Below are 21,390 nucleotides of genomic sequence, written 5' to 3'. Positions count from 1 at the left end.
GACCCTGTGATGGTTGCTGGTTAAACAGACCCTGTGATGTTTGCTGGTTAAACAGACCCTGTGATGTTTGCTGGTTAAACAGACTCTGTGATGTTTGCTGGTTAAACAGACCCTGTGATGTTTGCTGGTTAAACAGACTCTGTGATGTTTGATGGTTAAACAGACTCTGTGATGTTTGGTGGTTAAACAGACTCTGTGATGTTTGGTGGTTAAACAGACCCTGTGATGTTTGCTGGTTAAACAGACTCTGTGATGTTTGCTAGTTAAACAGACTCTGTGATGTTTGCTGGTTAAACAGACCCTGTGATGTTTGGTAGTTGAACAGACTCTGTGATGTTTGCTGGTTAAACAGACCCTGTGATGTTTGCTGGTTAAACAGACTCTGTGATGTTTGGTGGTGAAACAGACCCCGTGATGTTTGCTAGTTAAACAGACCCTGTGATGTTTGCTATTTAAACAGACTCTGTGATGTTTGCTAGTTGAACAGACCCTGTGATGTTTGGTGGTTAAACAGACTCTGTGATGTTTGCTGGTTAAACAGACCCTGTGATGTTTGATGGTTAAACAGACTCTGTGATGTTTGCTCGTTAAACAGACCCTGTGATGTTTGCTGGTTAAACAGACCCTTTGATGTTTGGTGGTTAAACAGACTCTGTGATGTTTGGTGGTTAAACAGACCCTGTGATGTTTGCTAGTTAAACAGACCCTGTGATGTTTGCTGGTTAAACAGACCCTGTGATGTTTGCTAGTTAAACAGACCCTGTGATGTTTGCTGGTTCAGCAGACTCTGTGATGTTTGCTGGTTAAACAGACCCTGTAATGTTTGATAGTTAAAAAGACCCTGTGATGTTTTCTGGTTAAACAGACCCTCTGATGTTTGCTGGTTAAACAGACCCTGTGATGTTTGCTGGTTAAACAGACCCTGTGATGTTTGCTGGTTGAACAGACCCTGTGATGTTTGCTGGTTAAACAGACTCTGTGATGTTTGCTGGTTAAACAGACTCTGTGATGTTTGCTGGTTAAACAGACCCTGTGATGTTTGCTGGTTAAACAGACCCTGTGATGTTTGCTGGTTAAACAGACTTTGTTTGCTGTAAATTGGACTGTTTGCTGTGAGTCCTGCTCTCAGTCCCGCCCTGCCTCCAACTGATTGGCTGACACAGTGGCGTCACTGGGCACTCTGCTCATCTCAGCAATGATGTGGAGATGCCGGTGATGGACTGGGGTTGACAATTGTAAACAATTTTACAACACCAAGTTATCGTCCAACAAATTTATTTTAAATTCCACAAGCTTTCGGAGGCTTTCTCCTTCCTCAGGTGAACGGCATCTCAGCAATGTTATCTTGAAGAGACTCAATGGGACACCTAATGTAAACAGAAGGCAGGTTGTGGATCGAGGAAGACCCCCTCTCCCATTCTACACACTTCCTATGGGCCCTTCCTCTTCATTTCATGTTCTGAACTCACTCCCCGTCCTCCTCTCACCTCTCGGCTCATGTCCCTCTCCGGTTAAACTCCACACCGTGCCCGTCTTTTGCACTCCGCTGGTCCATTGTTGCACAAGTAAACAAACAGGATGTCGAACCTCTCCACATGGGAGGGAGAGGGCCAGACCTGCTGTGTACCCTGTGTATTTTTGTGATGTAATGACATAAAAAATCTTCTCAATGAATGTTAAGTGAAATGGCTTCTCAATAACAGGTGCCTTTGAATCACTATTTCTGAAATTGGTGCTAATAATCCCCCCTCTGCCAGCACAAGGATGCTGAGGACATGTCTCTTTCCCTTTCCAGTTTCCTGGCTGAGATCTGCTGAACTCAGTGTCCTTGTTTGCGAAGTTCTGGATGAACAGTGGAGGAGGTAAACCATTCCCTGAGAATGGGGCACAAGCTGATCAGTGAAGGGAAGGGATGACCAATAAGATGATGTCGGATACATGAATGGAATGTGCTCATGGAGTTTGGGAATTTTTCAGTACAATCAGCTCTCATTCCCACTGGTGCTTCAACTGTGGGGGGAAAGTGGAAGAACGGGGAAATTCTCTGTAAACCTCCATTTCTTACTGAACAATGGAACAGAATAGGAAAGGAAGAAGCTGAGTGATTGCAGAGTACAAGCAGGTGGATGAAGATGCAGACCAGACCTCTGGAACACTTCCATCAAGTTATAGTCTGAAGCAAACAGCTCCAGGGAATTCTGTGATCCGTCGCAATCAGTTTTTGTCCTGAGATTTCAGGTTTCATACACAGTGACACCAGAAAACCCTGGAATATTCTAGTAATGAGCATGCCACATGACATGAGAAGCTCTGCCATTGAACATGAAGGAGCAGGACAGATGGCAGTTTTATTGCGTCTCCCTCGCCCTGAGGACACTGAGGGCTGACTGAAATTGCCCTGACTCAAATCAACTCATTCAGCAAAGGCCAGCAATGGTATCTGGAACATGCTTGGTCTGTGTGTTTCAGTCACATCAACTCAACCATCAGGAGAAGTCACATAGTAACGTCACATGCCTTGAGTGTTTATTTTACTAGTTTACCATTAATATAGAAGTAACAAGGGTCCTGCTGACAATGATTCTATAAAGATGAGTATAGAGGGATATGGGCCAAGTGCAGGCAATTGGGACTAGCTTAGTGGTACAAACTGGGCGACATGGACATGTTGGGCCGAAGGGCCTGTTTCCATGTTGTAAACTTCTATGATTCTATGATTCTAACTGAGCAGATTTATCACTGTAATAATAGTGTTTGTTTCAGGGTCACATTGAACCTGAAAACAGGCAGCCCAGGCAGTCGGAAATTTCCCACAACACGTAGGCATTACCGCACTTTTCCCAAATAGCACCAGGGAGCACCCGAGTGTGACTCACCCATCTGACATTGTGTTCCTCCCCACTGAAGCTAACCCGTGCTGTACCTGCCCTGGGAGTGTTTGATGGGACAGTGTAGAAGGAGCTTTACTCTGTATCTAACCTGTGCTGTACCAGACGTTGGGAGTGTTTAATAGGACAGTGTAGAAGGAGCTTTACTCTGTATCTAACCTGTGCTGTACCTGCCCTGGGAGTGTTTGATGGGATGGTGTAGAAGGAGCTTTACTCTGTATCTAACCCTGTACCTGCCCTGGGAGTGTTTGATGGGGCAGTGTAGAAGGAGCTTTACTCTGTATCTAACCCGTGTTGTACCTGCCCTGGGAGTGTTTGATGGGACAGTGTAGAGGGAGTTTTACTCTGTATCTAACCTGTGCTGTACCTGCCCTGGGAGTGTTTGATGGGACAGTGTAGAGGGAGCTTTACTCTGTATCTAACCCGTGTTGTACCTGCCCTGGGAGTGTTTGATGGAACGGTGTAGAGGGAGCTTTACTCTGTATCTAACCCTGTACCTGCCCTGGGAGTGTTTGATGGGACAGTGTAGAGGGAGCTTTACTCTGTATCTAACCCTGTACCTGCCCTGGGAGTGTTTAATAGGACAGTGTAGAGGGAGCTTTACTCTGTATCTAACCCGTGTTGTACCTGCCCTGGGAGTGTTTGATGGGTCAGTGTAGAAGGAGCTTTACTCTGTATCTAACCCTGTACCTGTCCTGGGAGTGTTTAATAGGACAGTGTAGAGGGAGCTTTACTCTGTATCTAACCTGTGCTGTACCTGCCCTGGGAGTGTTTGATGGGACAGTGTAGAGGGAGCTTTACTCTGTATCTAACCCGTGCTGTACCTGCCCTGGGAGTGTTTGATGGGACAGTGTAGAGGGAGCTTTACTCTGTATCTAACCCATGCTGTACCTGCCCTGGGAGTGTTTGATGGGACAGTGTAGAGGGAGTTTTACTCTGTATCTAACCCGTGCTGTACCTGCCCTGAGAGTGTTTGATGGGACAGTGTAGAGGGAGCTTTACTCTGTATCTAACCCGTGCTGTACCTGTCCTGGGAGTGTTTGATGGGACAATGTAGAGGCAGCATTCCAAATCATTGCAATTTGCTGCTTAAAAAATGTTTCCTCATGTCGCCTCTGGTTATTTTGCCGATCACCTTAAATCTGTGCCCTCTGGTTACCGACCCTTCTGCCACTGGAAACAGTTTCTCCTTATTTACTCTATCAAAACGGTTCATAATTTTGAACACCTCTATCAAATCTCCTCTTAACCTTCTCTGCTCTAAAAGGAGAACAATCCCAGCTTCTCCAGTCTCTCCACATAACTGAAGTCCCTCATCCCTGGAACCATTCTAGTAAATCTCTTCTGCTCCCTCTCTAAGGCCTTCACATCTTTCCTAAAGCGCGGTGCCCAGAACTGGACACAATACTCCAGTTGTGGCCTAACCAGTGTTTTATAAAGGTTTAGCATAACTTCCTTGCTTTTGTACTCCATGCCTCTATTTATACAGCCCAGGATCCCATATGCTTTTTTAACAGCCTTCTCAACTTGTCCTGCCACCTTCAAAGATTTCAAAGCAGTAATTATTCCCACAGCCCCTGGGTCAGTATTATTCTCACAGCCCCTGGGTCAGTATTATTCCCACAGCCCCTGGGTCAGTATTATTCCTGTAGCCCCTGGGTCAGTATTATTCCTGTAGCCCCTGGGTCAGTATTATTCCTGTAGCCCCTGGGTCAGTATTATTCCTGTAGCCCCTGGGTCAGTATTATTCCTGTAGCCCCTGGGTCAGTATTATAATGGAGATTTGCTTTGTTTTACAATAAACAACCATTAACCTTTCCTTCAGGTAAACCAGGAAAATTTGGCTGACCAGGGCTCAGGCCTGGGATACCTGGAGCACGTCTGTCAGCTGATCGAAACGATTGGGCAGCTCCATGAGCAGAACAAGCGGCTCCAGAGGCAGGTGTGGGGTGTGGAGCGAGCCCTGAGTGTGAACAGGATGAAGGAGGTAAGAGGCTGTGCTGGAGGAGAGCAAAGTCGATGCATCTACTCAGGGTGTGCACCTGGTTTGGTATTTGGGGATGGGATCTGGCCTCGTCGGTAAAGGTGTCACCCTGGAGAGCCAGGTTAATGGACAGAAACCCACGGGCAACCCCCCTGCCATTCTGTCAGTCCAATCCTTGGCCAAGGCTCCCAGGGCCATGCATAATTGTGTTTCACGTGCTCACTGATAATAAGGTTTGGAATTATTACAATCAACAAAAAGGACAGAAAGTGCACTGTCTGTTCAAACTGCTTCCCCTATAATTCTAGAACGGTCCCAGTGGATTGGAAGGTAGCAAATGTGACCCCCCTATTCAAGAAAGGAGGGAGAGAGAAAACAGGGAACGACAGGCCGGTTAGCCTGACATCAGTCGTCAGGAAATGCTGGAATCCATTATTAAGGAAGTGGTAACAGGGCACTTAGAAAATCATAATATAATTAAGCAGAGTCAACATGGTTTATGAAAGGGAAATCGTGTTTGACAAATTCATTAGAGTTTTTTGAGGATGTAACTAGCAGGGTAGATAAAGGGGAACCAGTGGATGTCGTATATTCGGATTTTCAAAAGACATTCGATAAGGTCCCACACAAGGTTGTTACACAAGATAAGGGCTCATAGGATTGGGGGTAACACATTAACATGGATAGAGGATTGGGTAACGGACAGATTACAGAGAGTGGGGATAAACGGGTCATTCTCAGGTTGACAGGCTGTAACTAGTGGGGTGTCACAAGGATCAGTGCTTGGGCCTCAACTATTTACAATCTATATTAATGAGTTAGATGAAGGGACCGAGTGTAATGTATCCAAGTTTGCCGACAATACAAAGCTAGGTGGGAAATTAAGCTGTGAGGAGGACACAAAGGGAGTGATTTTCGGGGGCAATTGTAGGTGATTTATGGACAGGGGGACTCCGAAAATCGCACAAATCCCATTTGGGTTCGGAAGCCGGCTCCAACCCGCCGACTTCCGAGTTTCCCAGGGACCCACCTGTGTGCGCGGGCAACCCGAAAACGGAAATCCCGCCGGCAATTAAAGCCGGAGAGATGACAGTTAAAGAGACAAATGTATCTCATTGATGTATTAAGGCACTTTACCTGTGATAGATTCAGAGATTAGAAAGATTTTGAACTTACCTGGGCGGCTTTCCCACTGCTCCTGATTCACACCTGGTGAAACCAGACATGAAGGGCCGGATCAGGGAACAAGAAACGAAATAAATCAAATAAAAAACCATTGCAATGAAGTGAAAACACTAAATGAACCTTCCCTTTGAAACCTGCTCGGATGTCTGATGTCTCCTGCTCCGATCTCCCCCTCCAAATCTCACCCCGATGTCCCCCCGATCTTCCCCTCTCCCCCACAATCTTCCCCTCTCCCTCCCGATCACCCTCCAATCTCCCCCAATGTCATCCCGATCTCCCCCCGATGTCCCCCCCGATGTCGCCCCAATCTTGCCCTCTCCCCTCTCCCCTCGATCTTCCCCCCTCTCCCCCCGATCTTCCCCTCTCCCACCGATCTTCCCCTCTCCCCTCGATATTCCCCTCTCTCCCCCCCGATCTTCCCCCCTCTCCTCTCGATCTTCCCCCCTCTCCCCCCGATCTTCCCCTCTCCCACCGATCTTCCCCTCTCCCCTCGATCTTCCCCTCTCTCCCCCCCGATCTTCCCCCCTCTCCTCTCGATCTTCCCCTCTCCCCTCGATCTTCCCCCCTCTCCCCCGATCTTCCCCTCTCCCACCGATCTTCCCCTCTCCCCTCGATCTTCCCCTCTCTCCCCCCCGATCTTCCCCTCTCCCCTCGATCTTCCCCCCTCTCCCCCCCGATCTACCCCTCTCCCCTCGATCTTCCCCTCTCCCACCGATCTTCCCCTCTCCCCTCGATCTTCCCCTCTCCCCTCGATCTTCCCCTCTCCCCTCGATCTTCCCCTCTCCTCTCGATCTTCCCCCTCCCCTCGATCTTCCCCTCTCCTCTCGATCTTCCCCTCTCCCCTCGATCTTCCCCTCTCCCCTCGATCTTCCCCTCTCCCCTCGATCTTCCCTCTCCTCTCGATCTTCCCCTCTCCCCTCGATCTTCCCCTCTCCTCTCGATCTTCCCCTCTCCCCTCGATCTTCCCCTCTCCCACCGAACTTCCCCTCTCCCCTCGATCTTCCCCTCTCCCCTCGATCTTCCCCCCTCTCCCCCCGATCTTCCCCCCTCTCCCCTCGATCTTCCCCTCTCCTCTCGATCTTCCCCTCTCCTCTCGATCTTCCCCTCTCCACTCGATCTTCCCCTCTCCCCTCGATCTTCCCCTCTCTCCCCTCGATCTTCCCCTCTCCCCTCGATCTTCCCCTCTCCCCTCGATCTTCCCCTCTCTCCCCCCCGATCTTCCCCCCTCTCCCCTCGATCTTCCCCTCTCCTCTCGATCTTCCCCTCTCCCCTCGATCTTCCCCACTCCCCTCGATCTTCCCCTCTCCCCTCGATCTTCCCCTCTCCCCTCGATCTTCCCCTCTCTCCCCTCGATCTTCCCCTCTCCTCTCGATCTTCCCCTCTCCCCTCAATCTTCCCCTCTCCCACCGATCTTCCCCTCTCCCCTCGATCTTCCCCTCTCCCCTCGATCTTCCTCCCTCTCCCCCCCGATCTTCCCCCCTCTCCCCCCGATCTTCCCCCCTCTCCCCTCGATCTTCCCCTCTCCTCTCGATCTTCCCCTCTCTCCCACCGATCTTCCCCTCTCCCCTCGATCTTCCCCCCTCTCCCCCCCGATCTTCCCCTCTCCCACCGATCTTCCCCTCTTCCCTCGATCTTCCCCTCTCTCCCCTCGATCTTCCCCTCTCCCCTCGATCTTCCCCTCTCCCCTCGATCTTCCCCTCTCCCCTCGATCTTCCCCTCTCCTCTCGATCTTCCCCTCTCTGCCCCTCGATCTTCCCCTCTCCCCCCCGATCTTCCCCTCTCCCCTCGATCTTCCCCTCTCCTCTCGATCTTCCCCTCTCCCCCCCGATCTTCCCCTCTCCCCTCGATCTTCCCCGCTCCCCTCGATCTTCCCCTCTCCCCTCGATCTTCCCCTCTCCCCTCGATCTTCCCCTCTCCCCTCGATCTTCCCCTCTCCTCTCGATCTTCCCCTCTCCCCTCGATCTTCCCCTCTCCCCTCGATCTTCCCCTCTCCCCTCGATCTTCCCCTCTCCCCTCGATCTTCCCCTCTCCCCTCGATCTTCCCCTCTCCTCTCGATCTTCCCCTCTCCCCTCGATCTTCCCCTCTCCTCTCGATCTTCCCCTCTCCCCTCGATCTTCCCCTCTCTCCCTCTCGATCTTCCTCTCTTTCCCCCCCGATCTTCCCCTCTCCCCTCGATCTTCCCCTCTCCCCTCGATCTTCCCCTCTCCCCTCGATCTTCCCCTCTCCTCTCGATCTTCCCCTCTCCCCTCGATCTTCCCCTCTCTCCCTCTCGATCTTCCCCTCTCTCCCCCTCGATCTTCCCCTCTCCCCTCGATCTTCCCCTCTCCTCTCGATCTTCCCCTCTCTCCCTCTCGATCTTCCCCTCTCCCCTCGATCTTCCCCTCTCCTCTCGATCTTCCCCTCTCTCCCTCTCGATCTTCCCCTCTCCCCTCGATCTTCCCCTCTCCCCCCCCCGATCTTCCCCTCTCCCCTCGATCTTCCCCTCTCTCCCTCTCGATCTTCCCCTCTCCCCTCGATCTTCCCCTCTCCCCCCCCGATCTTCCCCTCTCCCCTCGATCTTCCCCTCTCCTCTCGATCTTCCCCTCTCTCCCTCTCGATCTTCCCCTCTCCCCTCGATCTTCCCCTCTCCCCCCCCGATCTTCCCCTCTCCCCTCGATCTTCCCCTCTCTCCCCCTCGATCTTCCCCTCTCCCCTCGATCTTCCCCTCTCCTCTCGATCTTCCCCTCTCTCCCTCTCGATCTTCCCCTCTCCCCTCGATCTTCCCCTCTCTCCCCCTCGATCTTCCCCTCTCCCCTCGATCTTCCCCTCTCCTCTCGATCTTCCCCTCTCTCCCCCTCGATCTTCCCCTCTCCCCCCCCTGGTCTCCCAGTCCAGTGTCGGATGACGTCTCTCTCTCTCTCTCTCTCTCTCTCCCCCCTATCCCACTGTGTTGCAGCTCCTGACGGTAGCCAGCCTGTCAATCAGTCTTGCTGCCGGGGGTGAAACCCGGAGAGGACGTTAATCACAATCAATCAACATGTGATCACACCGGAAACAGGAAGTTTGGTTCATGCGGGTTTGCCACGCCCCCAATCACCTCCCCCCGCCCCCGCTGCCATCCCGCCTCCCCGCTAATATCGGGGCGAAAGACAGGGTCAGTGAGTGGGCAAGTAGGTGGCAGATGGAGTACAATGTGGGGAAATGTGAGGTTATTCACTTTAGTAGGAAGAATAGAAAAACAGAATATTTTTTAAATGGCGAGAAACTATTAAATGTTGGTGTTCAGAGGGATTTGGGTGTCCTCGTACAAGAAACACAAAAAGTTAACATGCAGGTACAGCAAGCAATTAGGAAGGTAAATGGTATGTTGGCCTTTATTGCAAGGGGGCTGGAGTACAAGAGTGAGGAAGTTTTACTTGTACAGTTTTGGTCTCCTTATCTAAGGAAGGATATACTTGCCCTGGAGGCAGTGCAGCGAAGGTTCACTAGATCGATTCCTGGGATGAGAGGGTTGTCGCATGAGGAGTTATTGAGTAGAATGGGCCTATACTCTCTGGAGTTTAGAAGAATGAGAGGTGATCTCATTGAAACATATAAGATTCTGAGGGGGTTTGACAGGGTAGATGCTGAGAGATTGTTTCCCCTGGGTGGAGAGTCTAGAACTCGAGGGCATAGTCTCAGGATAAGGGGTCAGACATTTAAGACTGACATGAGGAGGAATTTCTTCACTCAGGTGGTTGTGAATCTTTGGAATTCTCTACCCCAGAGGGCTGTGGATGCTGAGACATTGAATATATTCAAGACTGAGATCGATAGATTTTTGGACTCTCGGGGAATCATGGGATATGGGGATCGGGCGGGAAAGTGGAGTTGAGGTCGAAGATCAGCCATGATCTTATTGAATGGTGGAGCAGGCTCGAGGGGCCGAATGGCCTAATCCTGCTCCTATTTCTTATGTTCTTATGTTACCGGTGCTATTTAAAGGAATCATTAAGTACTTACAGAATAGTTGCTGGATTATTTCTTGCGGCTGCTAATGCAATTATACGTGTTTTTGTAGGTTTTCTCTACTTGTCTAAAGTTTTTAAGTATGTAAACTATAGAGAGTGGCCTGGCTGGTCTTGGTTGCTGCCAGACTTGGGTGGCCTGCTCGGGCTTCCTCTGGGAATTGAACATGACTTGGAGCATGCAGAGAGGCCACACAGAGCAGGACAGGCTGCCAGAAGAGGAGGAGGAGGGGCAGGGCAATGAGCAAGAGGCCATATCCAACAAAGACTTTCAGTGACCAATTCTCTTACCCCAACCTGAGCGATGATCAGTGCATCCGACGGCTGCGGTTCACTAAAGAGGTCGAGACAGAGATTTGTCAACTGCTGCAACCACATCTGCAGCCTCAGGGCAGGGCAAGGACAGCATTGCCAGTGGTTGTCAAGGTAACCGTGACACTGCACTTTTACACTCTGGATTCTTTCAGGCTGCTGCTGGCCATCTGTGCAACATCTCGCGGTGTGCAGTGCACTGCTGTATAAGGGAGGTGACGGAGGCTCTGTACACAGATTCATCACATTCCCTCTTGACAGAGAGAAGCACAACGAGTGAGCACGAGGGTTCGCTCGCATTGCAGGCTTCCCCATGGTGCAGGGTGCCATTGACTGCACGCATATAGCCCTGCGTGTTCCACATCACAACTCTGCCATATTCATAAGAACATAAGAAATAGGAACAGGAGTAGGCCATACAGCCCCTCGAGCCTGCTCCACCATTCAATCAGATCAAGGCTGATCTTCTACCTCAACTCCACTTTCCCGCCCGATCCCCATATCCCTTGATTCCCCTAGAGTCCAAAAATCTATCGATCTCACTCTTGAATATTCTCAATGTCTCAGCATCCACAGCCCTCTGGGGTAGAGAATTCCAAAGATTCACAACCCTCTGAGTGAAGAAATTCCTCCTCATCTCAGTCTTAAATGGCCGACCCCTTATCCTGAGACTATGCCCCCTAGTTCTAGACTCTCCAGCCAGGGGAAACAGTCTCTCCGTATCTACCCTGTCAAACCCCCTCAGAATCTTATATGTTTCAATGAGATCACCTCTCATTCTTCTAAACTCCAGAGAGTACAGGCCCATTCTACTCAACCTCTCCTCATAGGACAACCCTCTCATCCCAGGAATTAATCTAGTGAACCTTCGTGGCACCACCTCTAAGGCAAGTATATCCTTCCTTAGATAATCCTTTATGAACAAAAATGGGTTCCACTCCCTTAATGTGCAGCTGGTGTGCGCCCACACATAGCGCATGGAGGTCAGTGCCCTCTACCCTGGCAGCAGTCATGACTCCTTCATTCTGTGACAGTCCAATGTGCCATCAATATTTCAACCAGCACAGCAAGTCAAAGGCTGGCTACTGGGCGACAAAGGGTTATCCCCTCATGAAGTGACTCATGACACCGGTCCAGAAAGCACGCACACGTCCACAGCAGGCGTACAACGAGAGCCATGAGGCCACATGGAACATCACCAGGCACACCGTAGGCGCCCTCAAGCAACACTTCCGCTACCTGGACTGCTCTGGAGGAGCCCTGCAATACTCAGCTGAGCAGGTCTCAAGATTTATCATTGTATGCTGCATGCTGCACAACCTCGGCAGTATGGGGGAACAGCCCTTGCCACCACCAATCAGGCAAGACCCTGAGACAGAGGTGGAGGTGGAAAAAGTGGAGGAGAAGAAAATGGAGGAAGAGGCAGAGAGGCTACAAGGTAGACAGGCCCTGTCTGCCAGGGCTCTACATGATCAGATTATTAATGAGCGGATCCAGTAACCTCAACAACACCTCCCCATTGACCAACAGTCCCTCACTCCTCACCCCCCCATTGACCAACAGTCTCACACTCCTCACCCCCCCATTGACCAACAGTCCCACACTCCTCACCCCCCCATTGACCAACAGTCCCTCACTCCTCACCCCCCCATTCACCAACAGTCCCTCACTCCTCACCCCCCCATTGACCAACAGTCCCTCACTCCTCACCCCCCCATTGACCAACAGTCTCACACTCCTCACCCCCCCATTCACCAACAGTCCCACACTCCTCACCCCCCCATTGACCAACAGTCTCACACTCCTCACCCCCCCATTGACCAACAGTCCCACACTCCTCACCCCCCCATTCACCAACAGTCTCACACTCCTCACCCCCCCATTGACCAACAGTCCCACACTCCTCACCCCCCCATTGACAAACAGTCCCACACTCCTCACCCCCCCATTGACCAACAGTCTCACACTCCTCACCCCCCCATTGACCAACAGTCCCACACTCCTCACCCCCCTATTGACCAACAGTCTCACACTCCTCACCCCCCCCATTCACCAACAGTCCCACACTCCTCACCCCCCCATTGACCAACAGTCCCACACTCCTCACCCCCCCATTCACCAACAGTCCCACACTCCTCACCCCCCCATTGACCAACAGTCCCACACTCCTCACCCCCCCCATTCACCAACAGTCCCACACTCCTCACCCCCCCATTGACCAACAGTCCCTCACTCCTCACCCCCCCATTCACCAACAGTCCCACACTCCTCACCCCCCCATTCACCAACAGTCTCACACTCCTCACCCCCCCCATTCACCAACAGTCCCACACTCCTCACCCCCCCATTGACCAACAGTCCCACACTCCTCACCCCCCCCATTGACCAACAGTCTCACACTCCTCACCCCCCCCATTCACCAACAGTCTCACACTCCTCACCCCCCCCATTCACCAACAGTCCCACACTCCTCACCCCCCCATTGACCAACAGTCCCACACTCCTCACCCCCCCATTGACCAACAGTCCCACACTCCTCACCCCCCCATTCACCAACAGTCCCACACTCCTCACCCCCCCATTGACCAACAGTCCCACACTCCTCACCCCCCCATTGACCAACAGTCCCACACTCCTCACCCCCCCATTGACCAACAGTCCCTCACTCCTCACCCCCCCATTGACCAACAGTCTCACACTCCTCACCCCCCCATTGACCAACAGTCCCACACTCCTCACCCCCCCATTGACCAACAGTCCCACACTCCTCACCCCCCCATTGACCAACAGTCCCACACTCCTCACCCCCCCATTCACCAACAGTCCCTCACTCCTCACCCCCCCATTCACCAACAGTCCCTCACTCCTCACCCCCCCATTCACCAACAGTCTCACACTCCTCACCCCCCCATTGACCAACAGTCTCACACTCCTCACCCCCCCATTGACCAACAGTCCCACACTCCTCACCCCCTAATTCACCAACAGTCCCACACTCCTCACCCCCCCATTCACCAACAGTCTCACACTCCTCACCCCCCCATTGACCAACAGTCCCACACTCCTCACCCCCCCATTGACCAACAGTCTCACACTCCTCACCCCCCCATTGACCAACAGTCCCTCACTCCTCACCCCCCCATTGACCAACAGTCTCACACTCCTCACCCCCCCATTCACCAACAGTCCCACACTCCTCACCCCCCCATTCACCAACAGTCTCACACTCCTCACCCCCCCATTGACCAACAGTCCCACACTCCTCACCCCCCCATTGACCAACAGTCCCACACTCCTCACCCCCCCATTGACCAACAGTCCCACACTCCTCACCCCCCCATTGACCAACAGTCCCACACTCCTCACCCCCCCATTCACCAACAGTCCCTCACTCCTCACCCCCCCATTCACCAACAGTCTCACACTCCTCACCCCCCCATTGACCAACAGTCCCTCACTCCTCACCCCCCCATTCACCAACAGTCTCACACTCCTCACCCCCCATTGACCAACAGTCCCTCACTCCTCACCCCCCCATTGACCAACAGTCCCTCACTCCTCACCCCCCCCATTGACCAACAGTCCCACACTCCTCACCCCCCCATTGACCAACAGTCCCTCACTCCTCACCCCCCCATTGACCAACAGTCCCTCACTCCTCACCCCCCCATTGACCAACAGTCCCACACTCCTCACCCCCCCATTGACCAACAGTCCCTCACTCCTCACCCCCCCATTGACCAACAGTCCCTCACTCCTCACCCCCCCATTGACCAACAGTCCCTCACTCCTCACCCCCCCATTGACCAACAGTCCCACACTCCTCACCCCCCCATTGACCAACAGTCTCACACTCCTCACCCCCCCATTGACCAACAGTCCCACACTCCTCACCTCTCCTCTATCACTGACCATCGCATTGTCCTCTTTGTGACAACACACACTGCTTCCTCCCTCAACTCACCACAGCAACAAAAACCAACACCAAATGCAAGTTCAAATCCACATTTCTCATTAAATTATGCAAACAAAATGAGACTATTCCCCCTTGTCCATTCCCTCAGTGCCTGTTGTCCGTGTGCCTTTACCTATCCCAGTGCTCCTACGAGGTGCTTCCCCAGTGTCTGGAGCATGGGTGGTGGGAGGCTGCTGGCCTTCAATGGAGGAGTGTGCAGATGGCCTTGGAGGACGACCTCGAGCAGCTCTGGGCCGGGAGGGCCCGGCTTCAGACTGCACCATCTCGGAATGGGCTGCAGCAGTGTGGCCTGGCTGGTCGATGGTTAACAACAGGGGCACTGGTGGAGTGGCAGGGGTGGGAGCAGGAAGGCTGTTGTCCTGAGAGAGGACAGCAGGTCCGACTGCCATGGTGCCACTGCCACTCTCCCCGGGACGGCACCTCCGCAATCCTGGTGATCAGCTGGAGAACGGATTGCTGGAGTGCTGTGACGCCCTGGAAGCCCCGTTCCACAATGGTCCCCAGGCCCACGATAGCAGCAGTCTGAGCTTCCAAGGCAGCAGTCAGACCTTGGATGGCAGATGTTTGTGCTGCAATGGAAGCTGTGACATCAGTCATCAGACGCTGTATCATGGTGGGTTCCACAGGTGCGCTGATGGAGGTGACCACCCGTTCAATGTTGGAAAGGATGGGCTCCAAGCTCTGCCCAAAGCCCTGCGCCAAGTTGGAGCTGGACTCCTCCAGGCCCCTTCTCACTGTGCGCAGGCTTTCTGACAGGCTTTCCAGTGCCCCAAGCATTTGTTGGTGTACGCCCATCAGCCGTCTTCTGTAGCCTGGCCCATCAAAGTCCTCATCTGACTCCTCTGCAGCAGAACTAGTGAGTGACCTCACCCTCCGGCGAGCTGGCTCCTGTGGAATCCGTTCCCCCCACCCCGGCTCCTGGCACTTGTGCTCGGTGTCTCACCAATTCCCCATGCCCCCACTACCCCTCTCCCCCTCTCCCCCCACTCTACCCATTCCCCCATTCCCTCCACTCCCCTACTCTCCCCATTTCCCTATTCTCCCCACTCCTCTCACTACCCCCACTCCCCAACTTCCTCCAGCACCCCACTCCCCCTCTACCCCTCTCCCCGGACTTCCCAACTTCCCCACTCCCCCATACCCACACTCCCCCCATTCCCCCCATTCCCCCACTCCTCCCACTCCCCCTACTCCTCCCACTCCCCCTTCTTTCCCTACTCCCCCACTCCCCCCATTCCCCCTCTCCCCCATACCCACACTCCCCCATACCCCCACTTCACTCCTCCCACTCCTCCTACTCCTCCCACTCCCCCTACTCCCTCCATTCCCCCACTCCCTCCACACGCCCTACTCCCTCCATTCCTCCACTCCCCCCACTCCCCCATTCCTCCACTCCCTCCATTCCCCCTCTTTCCCACTCCTCCCACTCCCTCTTCTTCCCCCACTCCCCCACTCCCCCCATTCCCCCACTCCCCCATCCCCTCACTCACCCTGATTACCCCACACCCTCCATTCTCCCACTCCCCCATCCGTCTACTCAACCCATTCTCCCACTCCCCCCACCCCCCCATTCTCCCACTCCCCCCATTCTCCCACTCCCCCAACCCCCACTCCCCCAACCCCCACTCCCTCCATTCCCCCACTCCTCCCCATTCTCCCAAGCCCCCATCCCTCCACTCCACCCATTCTCCCACTCCTCTATCCCCCACGCCCCCACCTCCCCACTCCCCCCATTCTCCCACTCCCCCATCCCCCCAGTCCCCCCATTCTCCCACTCCCCCCATTCTCCCACTCCCCCCATTCTCCTACTCCCCCATTCTCCTACTCTCCCATTCTCCCACTCCCCCAACCCCCACTCCCCAACCCCCACTCCCTCCATTCCCCCACTCCTCCCCATTCTCCCAAGCCCCCATCCCTCCACTCCACCCATTCTCACACTCCTCTATCCCCCACGCCCCCACCTCCCCACTCCCCCCATTCTCCCACTCCCCCATCCCCCCAGTCCCCCCATTCTCCCACTCCCCCCATTCTCCCACTCCCCCCATTCTCCTACTCCCCCATTCTCCTACTCTCCCATTCTCCTACTCCCCCATTCTCTCACTCCCCCATTCTCTCACTCCCCCATTCTCTCACTCCCCCATTCTCTCACTCCCCCATTCTCTCACTCCCCCCATTCTCCTACTCTCCCCATTCTCCCACTCCCCCATTCTCCCAATCCCCATCCCCACTCCCACATCCTTCATTCCCCCATCCCCTAACTCCCCTCGATTCCCCCACTCCCTCCATTCTCCCACTCCCCCATCCCTTCACTCCTCCCATTACCCCAATTTCCCCCATTCTCCCACTCCCCCATCCCCTCACTTCCCCATTCTCCCACTTCCCCATTCCTCTACTCCCTCATTCTCCCACTCCCCCATCCCCCACTCCCTCCATTCCCCCACTCCCTCCATTCCCCCACTCCGCATCCTCCCACTCCCCCATTCTCCCACTCCTCCCATTCTCCCACTCCCCCATCCCCTCACTTCCCCATTCTCCCACTCCCCCATCCCCTCACTTCCCCATTCTCCGACTCCCCCATTCCTCCACTCCCCCCATTCCTCCACTCCCCCATTCCCTCACTCCCCCATCCCCCCACTCCCCCATCCCCCATTCCCTCATCCCCCCACTCCCCCCAATCCTCCCACTCCCCCTATTCTCCCACTCCCCACATTCTCCTACTCCCCCTATTCTCCCACTCCCCCACTCGGTCCCTTAGAGGATGAGACTGGGGAAATAATAATGGAAAACAAGGAAATGGCAGAGGAATTGAACAGATATTTTGTATCTGTCTTCACAGTAGAAGACACTAATAACATACCAATAATAGTAGAAAATCAAGGGGCAAAAGGGGAGGGAGGAACTAAAAACAATCACTATCACTAGAGAAAAAGTACAAGGTAAACTAATGGGTCTAAAGGCTGACAAGTCCCCTGGACCTGATGGCTTGCATCCGAGGTCTTAAAGGAAGTGGTTACAGAGATAGTGGATGCATTGGTTGTAATCTCCCAGAATTCACTAGATTCTGGAAAGGTCCCAGTGGATTGGAAAACCGCAAACGTAACACCCCTATTCAAGAAGGGAGTGAGACAGAAAGCAGGTAACTATAGACCAGTTAGCCTAACATCTGTCATTGGGAAAATGCTAGAATCCATTATTAAGGAAGTAGTAGCAGGACATTTGGAGACTCATAATACAATCAAGGAGAGTCAACATGGTTTTATGAAGGGGAAATCATGTCTGACAAATTTATTAGAGTTCTTTGAGGAAGTAACGGGCAGGGTGGATAAAGGGGAACCAATGGATGCAGTATCTTTGGATTTCCAAAAGGCATTCGATACGGTGCCACATAAAAGATTACTGCACAAGATAAGAGCTCATGGTGTTGGGGGTAATATACTGGCATGGATAGAGGATTGGCTAACTAACAGAAAACAAAGAGTCGGGACAAAAGGGTCATTTTCAAAATGGCAATCTGTAACTAGTGGGGTGCCGCAGGGATCAGTGCTGGGCCCTCAACTATTTACAATATATATCAATGCCTTGAATGAAGGAACAGAGTGTCTTGTGGCCAAATTTGCTGATGATACAAAGATAGGTGGAAAAGCAAGTTGCGATGAGGACACAAAGTGTCTGCAAAGGGATATTGACAGGTTAAGTGAATGGGCAAAAATTTGGCAGATTGAATATAATGTGGGAAAATGTGAAGTCATCCACTTTGGGAGGAAAAATAAAAAAGCAAAATATTGTTTGAATGAAGAAATATTACAAAATGCTGCGGTACAGAGGGATCTGGGTGTCCTCGTACATGAAACACAAAAAGTCAACATACAGGTGCAGCAGGTAATCCGGAAGGCAAACGGAATATTGGCCTTTATTTCGAGAGGGATGGAGTATAAAAGCAGGGAAGTCATGCTCCAACTGTACAGGGTGCTGGTGAGACCACACCTGGAGTACTGCGTACAGTTCTGGTGCCCTTATTTAAGGAAGGACAAACTTGCATTGGAGGCAGTTCAGAGAAGGTTCACTAGGTTGATTCCGGGTATGGAAGGGTTGTCTTATGAGGAAAGATTGAACAGGTCGGGTCTATACTCATTGGAGTTTAGAAGAATGAGAGGAGATTTTATTGAAACATACAAGATTCTGAGGGGACTCGATAGGGTCGATGCTGAGAGGGTGTTACCCCTCATGGGGGAATCTAAAACTAGGGGGCATAGTCTCAGAATAAGGGGTCACCCGTTTAAGACAGAAATGAGGAGGAATTTCTTCTCAAGAGGGTCGTGAATCTTTGGAATTCTTTACCCCAAAAAGCTGTGGAGGCTGAGTCATTGAATACATTCAAGGCTGAGTTAGACAAATTTTTGATCAGCAAGGGAGTCAAAGGATATGGGGAAAAGGCGGGAAAGTGGAGTTGAGGTAAAAATCAGATCAGTCATGATCATATTGAATGGCGGAGCAGGCTCGAGGGGCCGAATGGCCTACTCCTGCTCCTATCTCTTATGGTCTCTTATGGTCTACTCCCCCATTCTCCCACTTCCCCCATTCTCCCACTCCCCCCATTCTCCCACTCCCCCCATTCCCCCACTCCCCCCACTCTACCACTCCCCCCATTCTACCACTCCCCCCATTCTACCACTCCCCCCACTCTACCACTCCCCCCATCCTACCACTCCCCCCACTCTACCACTCCCCCCATCCTACCACTCCCCCCATTCTCCCACTCCCCCCATTCTCCTATGCCCCCATTCTCCCACTTCCCCCATTCTCCCACTTCCCCCATTCTCCCACTCCCCCATTCTAACACTCCCCCATTCTAACACTCCCCCATCCCACCACTTCTCTCATGCTCCTACTCTCCTCATTCTCCCACTCCCACATTCTCCCACTCCCCCCCATTCTCCCACTCCCCCCATTCTCCCACTTCCCCCATTCTCCCACTCTCCCCATTCCCCCACTCCCCCATCCCACCACTTCCCTCATGCTCCTACTCTCCCCATTCTCCCACTCCCCCCATTCTCCCACTTCCCCATTCTCCCACTTCCCCCATTCTCCCACTCCCCCCTTCGCATGGTCTATTCCTCCGACTCTTCCCTCACCTTCATATGGTCTATCTCCAACTCTTCCCTCGCCTTCATATCGTCCATCTCCGACTCTTCCCTCGCCTTCGTATGGTCTATCTCCGACTCTTCCCTCGCCTTCGCATGGTCCATCTCCGACTCTTCCCTCGACCCATTCTCCCACTCCCCCCATTCTCCCACTCCCCCCGCCATTTTCCTGTCTTTGTTTCACTTCACCTGATTTGAGGATCTTCCCTTGAAACCAGTTCTGAAGAAAGGAATTCCCCCCAAACATTAATTTGTTGTTATTCTGTTGGGCTCCTGTTTCTAGAATGTTCTGTTTTTATTTCGCTGAGATAATGTTGTGTTGGGAGCTTGCAATGACTGACGTTCTGGAGTTGTGGGCAGAGTGTTGGGGAATGGGGGCCAGGCTACAATGCCAGTCCCTCAATCCCTCCCTTTCTAACATTGTTCCTCTATTTCTTTCCCTGGTCAGGATTTCTTCTTGAATCACTGTTCGTGTGGAGCTGTTGGGATCTTTGAGAGCCTCACCAGCCTCCCAGACCTACAGCCTGGATCATCCAACGTACCCATGGAGCAGGGGAGCTGGAGCAGGGCCCGATCCCCAGCACAACACACTGGCTGCACTGGCACCCAAGGTCTGTGATGCAATCTCGTTTCAGCTCGTTTGCTTGGAAAGTGCAAAACCATGTTTTAAATTGTTCCTTTTAGTTCAAGCTGTCTATTAACACATGGTATGTAAAACTGGGCCCACAGTTTCTCCAGGTGTGATCCTGTCAGTTATGCTGGCATTCATTGCCAACCTGCACCGATCCTGCCCAAAGTTGCCTCATTAGTGTGAGCGAAGCATTGGCATGGCTCAGAAAATGTCCACCTGCCCCATACTACCAGAAGAGCTGGTACCAGGCAGCTCTCCACGGCTCAGCCCTGACCTCGACCCTCTCCTCCCCAATTGCACCCTACTGGAGGCCTAAAAGCCTCATCTCAGTGTGCATCCAACCTCCTTAGCCCATCCAGGGAAGCAGGAATTCCAATATCGAAATGCTCCACCCCATGCCCCTACCCCTGCCCCTGTCTCTGTCCCTGTCCCTGTCCCTGTCCTTGTCTCTGTCTCTGTCTCTGTCTCTGTCCCTGTCTCTGTCTCTGTCCCTGTCCCTGTCCCGGTCCCTGTCTCTGTCTCTGTCTCTGTCCCTGTCCCTGTCTCTGTCTCTGTCTCTGTCCCTGTCCCTGTCCCGGTCCCGGTCCCTGTCCCTGTCTCTGTCTCTGTCTCTGTCCCTGTCCCTGTCTCTGTCTCTGTCCCTGTCCCGGTCCCGGTCCCTGTCCCTGTCTCTGTCCCTGTCCCTGTCCCGGTCCCTGTCTCTGTCTCTGTCTCTGTCCCTGTCTCTGTCTCTGTCCTTGTCCCTGTGGTGTGTGACTTGGAGGGGAACGTGCAGGTGGTGTTGTTCCCATGTGCCTGCTGCCCTTGTCCTTCTAGGTGGTAGAGATGATGTGGAGATGCCGGTGATGGACTGGGGTTGACAATTGTAAACAATTTTACAACACCAAGTTATGGTCCAGCAATTTTATTTTAAATTCACAAGCTTTCGGAGATTTTCTCCTTCCTCAGGCAAAGGAGAAAATCTCCGAAAGCTTGTGAATTTAAAATAAAATTGCTGGACTATAACTTGGTGTTGTAAAATTGTTTACAATAGGTGGTAGAGGTCGCGGGTTTGGGAGGTGCTGTCGAAGAAGCCTTGGCGAGTTGCTGCAGTGCATCTTGTGGATGGTACACACTGCAGCCACAGTGCGCCGGTGGTGAAGGGAGTGAATGTTTAGGGTGGTGGATGGGGTGCCAATCAAGTGGGCTGCTTTGTCCTGGGTGGTGTCGAGCTTCTTGAGTGTTGTTGGAGCTGCACTCATCCAGGCAAGTGGAGAGTATTCCATCACACTCCTGACTTGTGCCTT

The 21,390-nt window shown here is 52.8% G+C and overlaps 1 protein-coding gene across 2 annotated transcripts in view; it reads left to right on the top strand.

Annotated features, from left to right (window-relative positions):
- The window catches only part of LOC137340236 (uncharacterized), a 508,920-nt gene that overhangs the window by 397,590 nt on the left and 89,940 nt on the right, over positions 1-21,390 (top strand). For both annotated transcript variants that reach the window (XM_068002657.1, XM_068002656.1), the window contains exons 2-3: positions 4,714-4,875; positions 19,922-20,084. In XM_068002657.1, the coding sequence (XP_067858758.1) occupies positions 4,714-4,875; positions 19,922-20,084 (325 nt within the window). The remainder of the gene's footprint in view (positions 1-4,713; positions 4,876-19,921; positions 20,085-21,390) is intronic.

Source organism: Heptranchias perlo, chromosome 21 (assembly GCF_035084215.1).
Source record: "Heptranchias perlo isolate sHepPer1 chromosome 21, sHepPer1.hap1, whole genome shotgun sequence".
Lineage (NCBI taxonomy): Eukaryota > Metazoa > Chordata > Chondrichthyes > Hexanchiformes > Hexanchidae > Heptranchias > Heptranchias perlo.
Note: the sequence above shows the minus strand (reverse complement) of the source record. Positions and strands in the feature narration are given on the sequence as shown.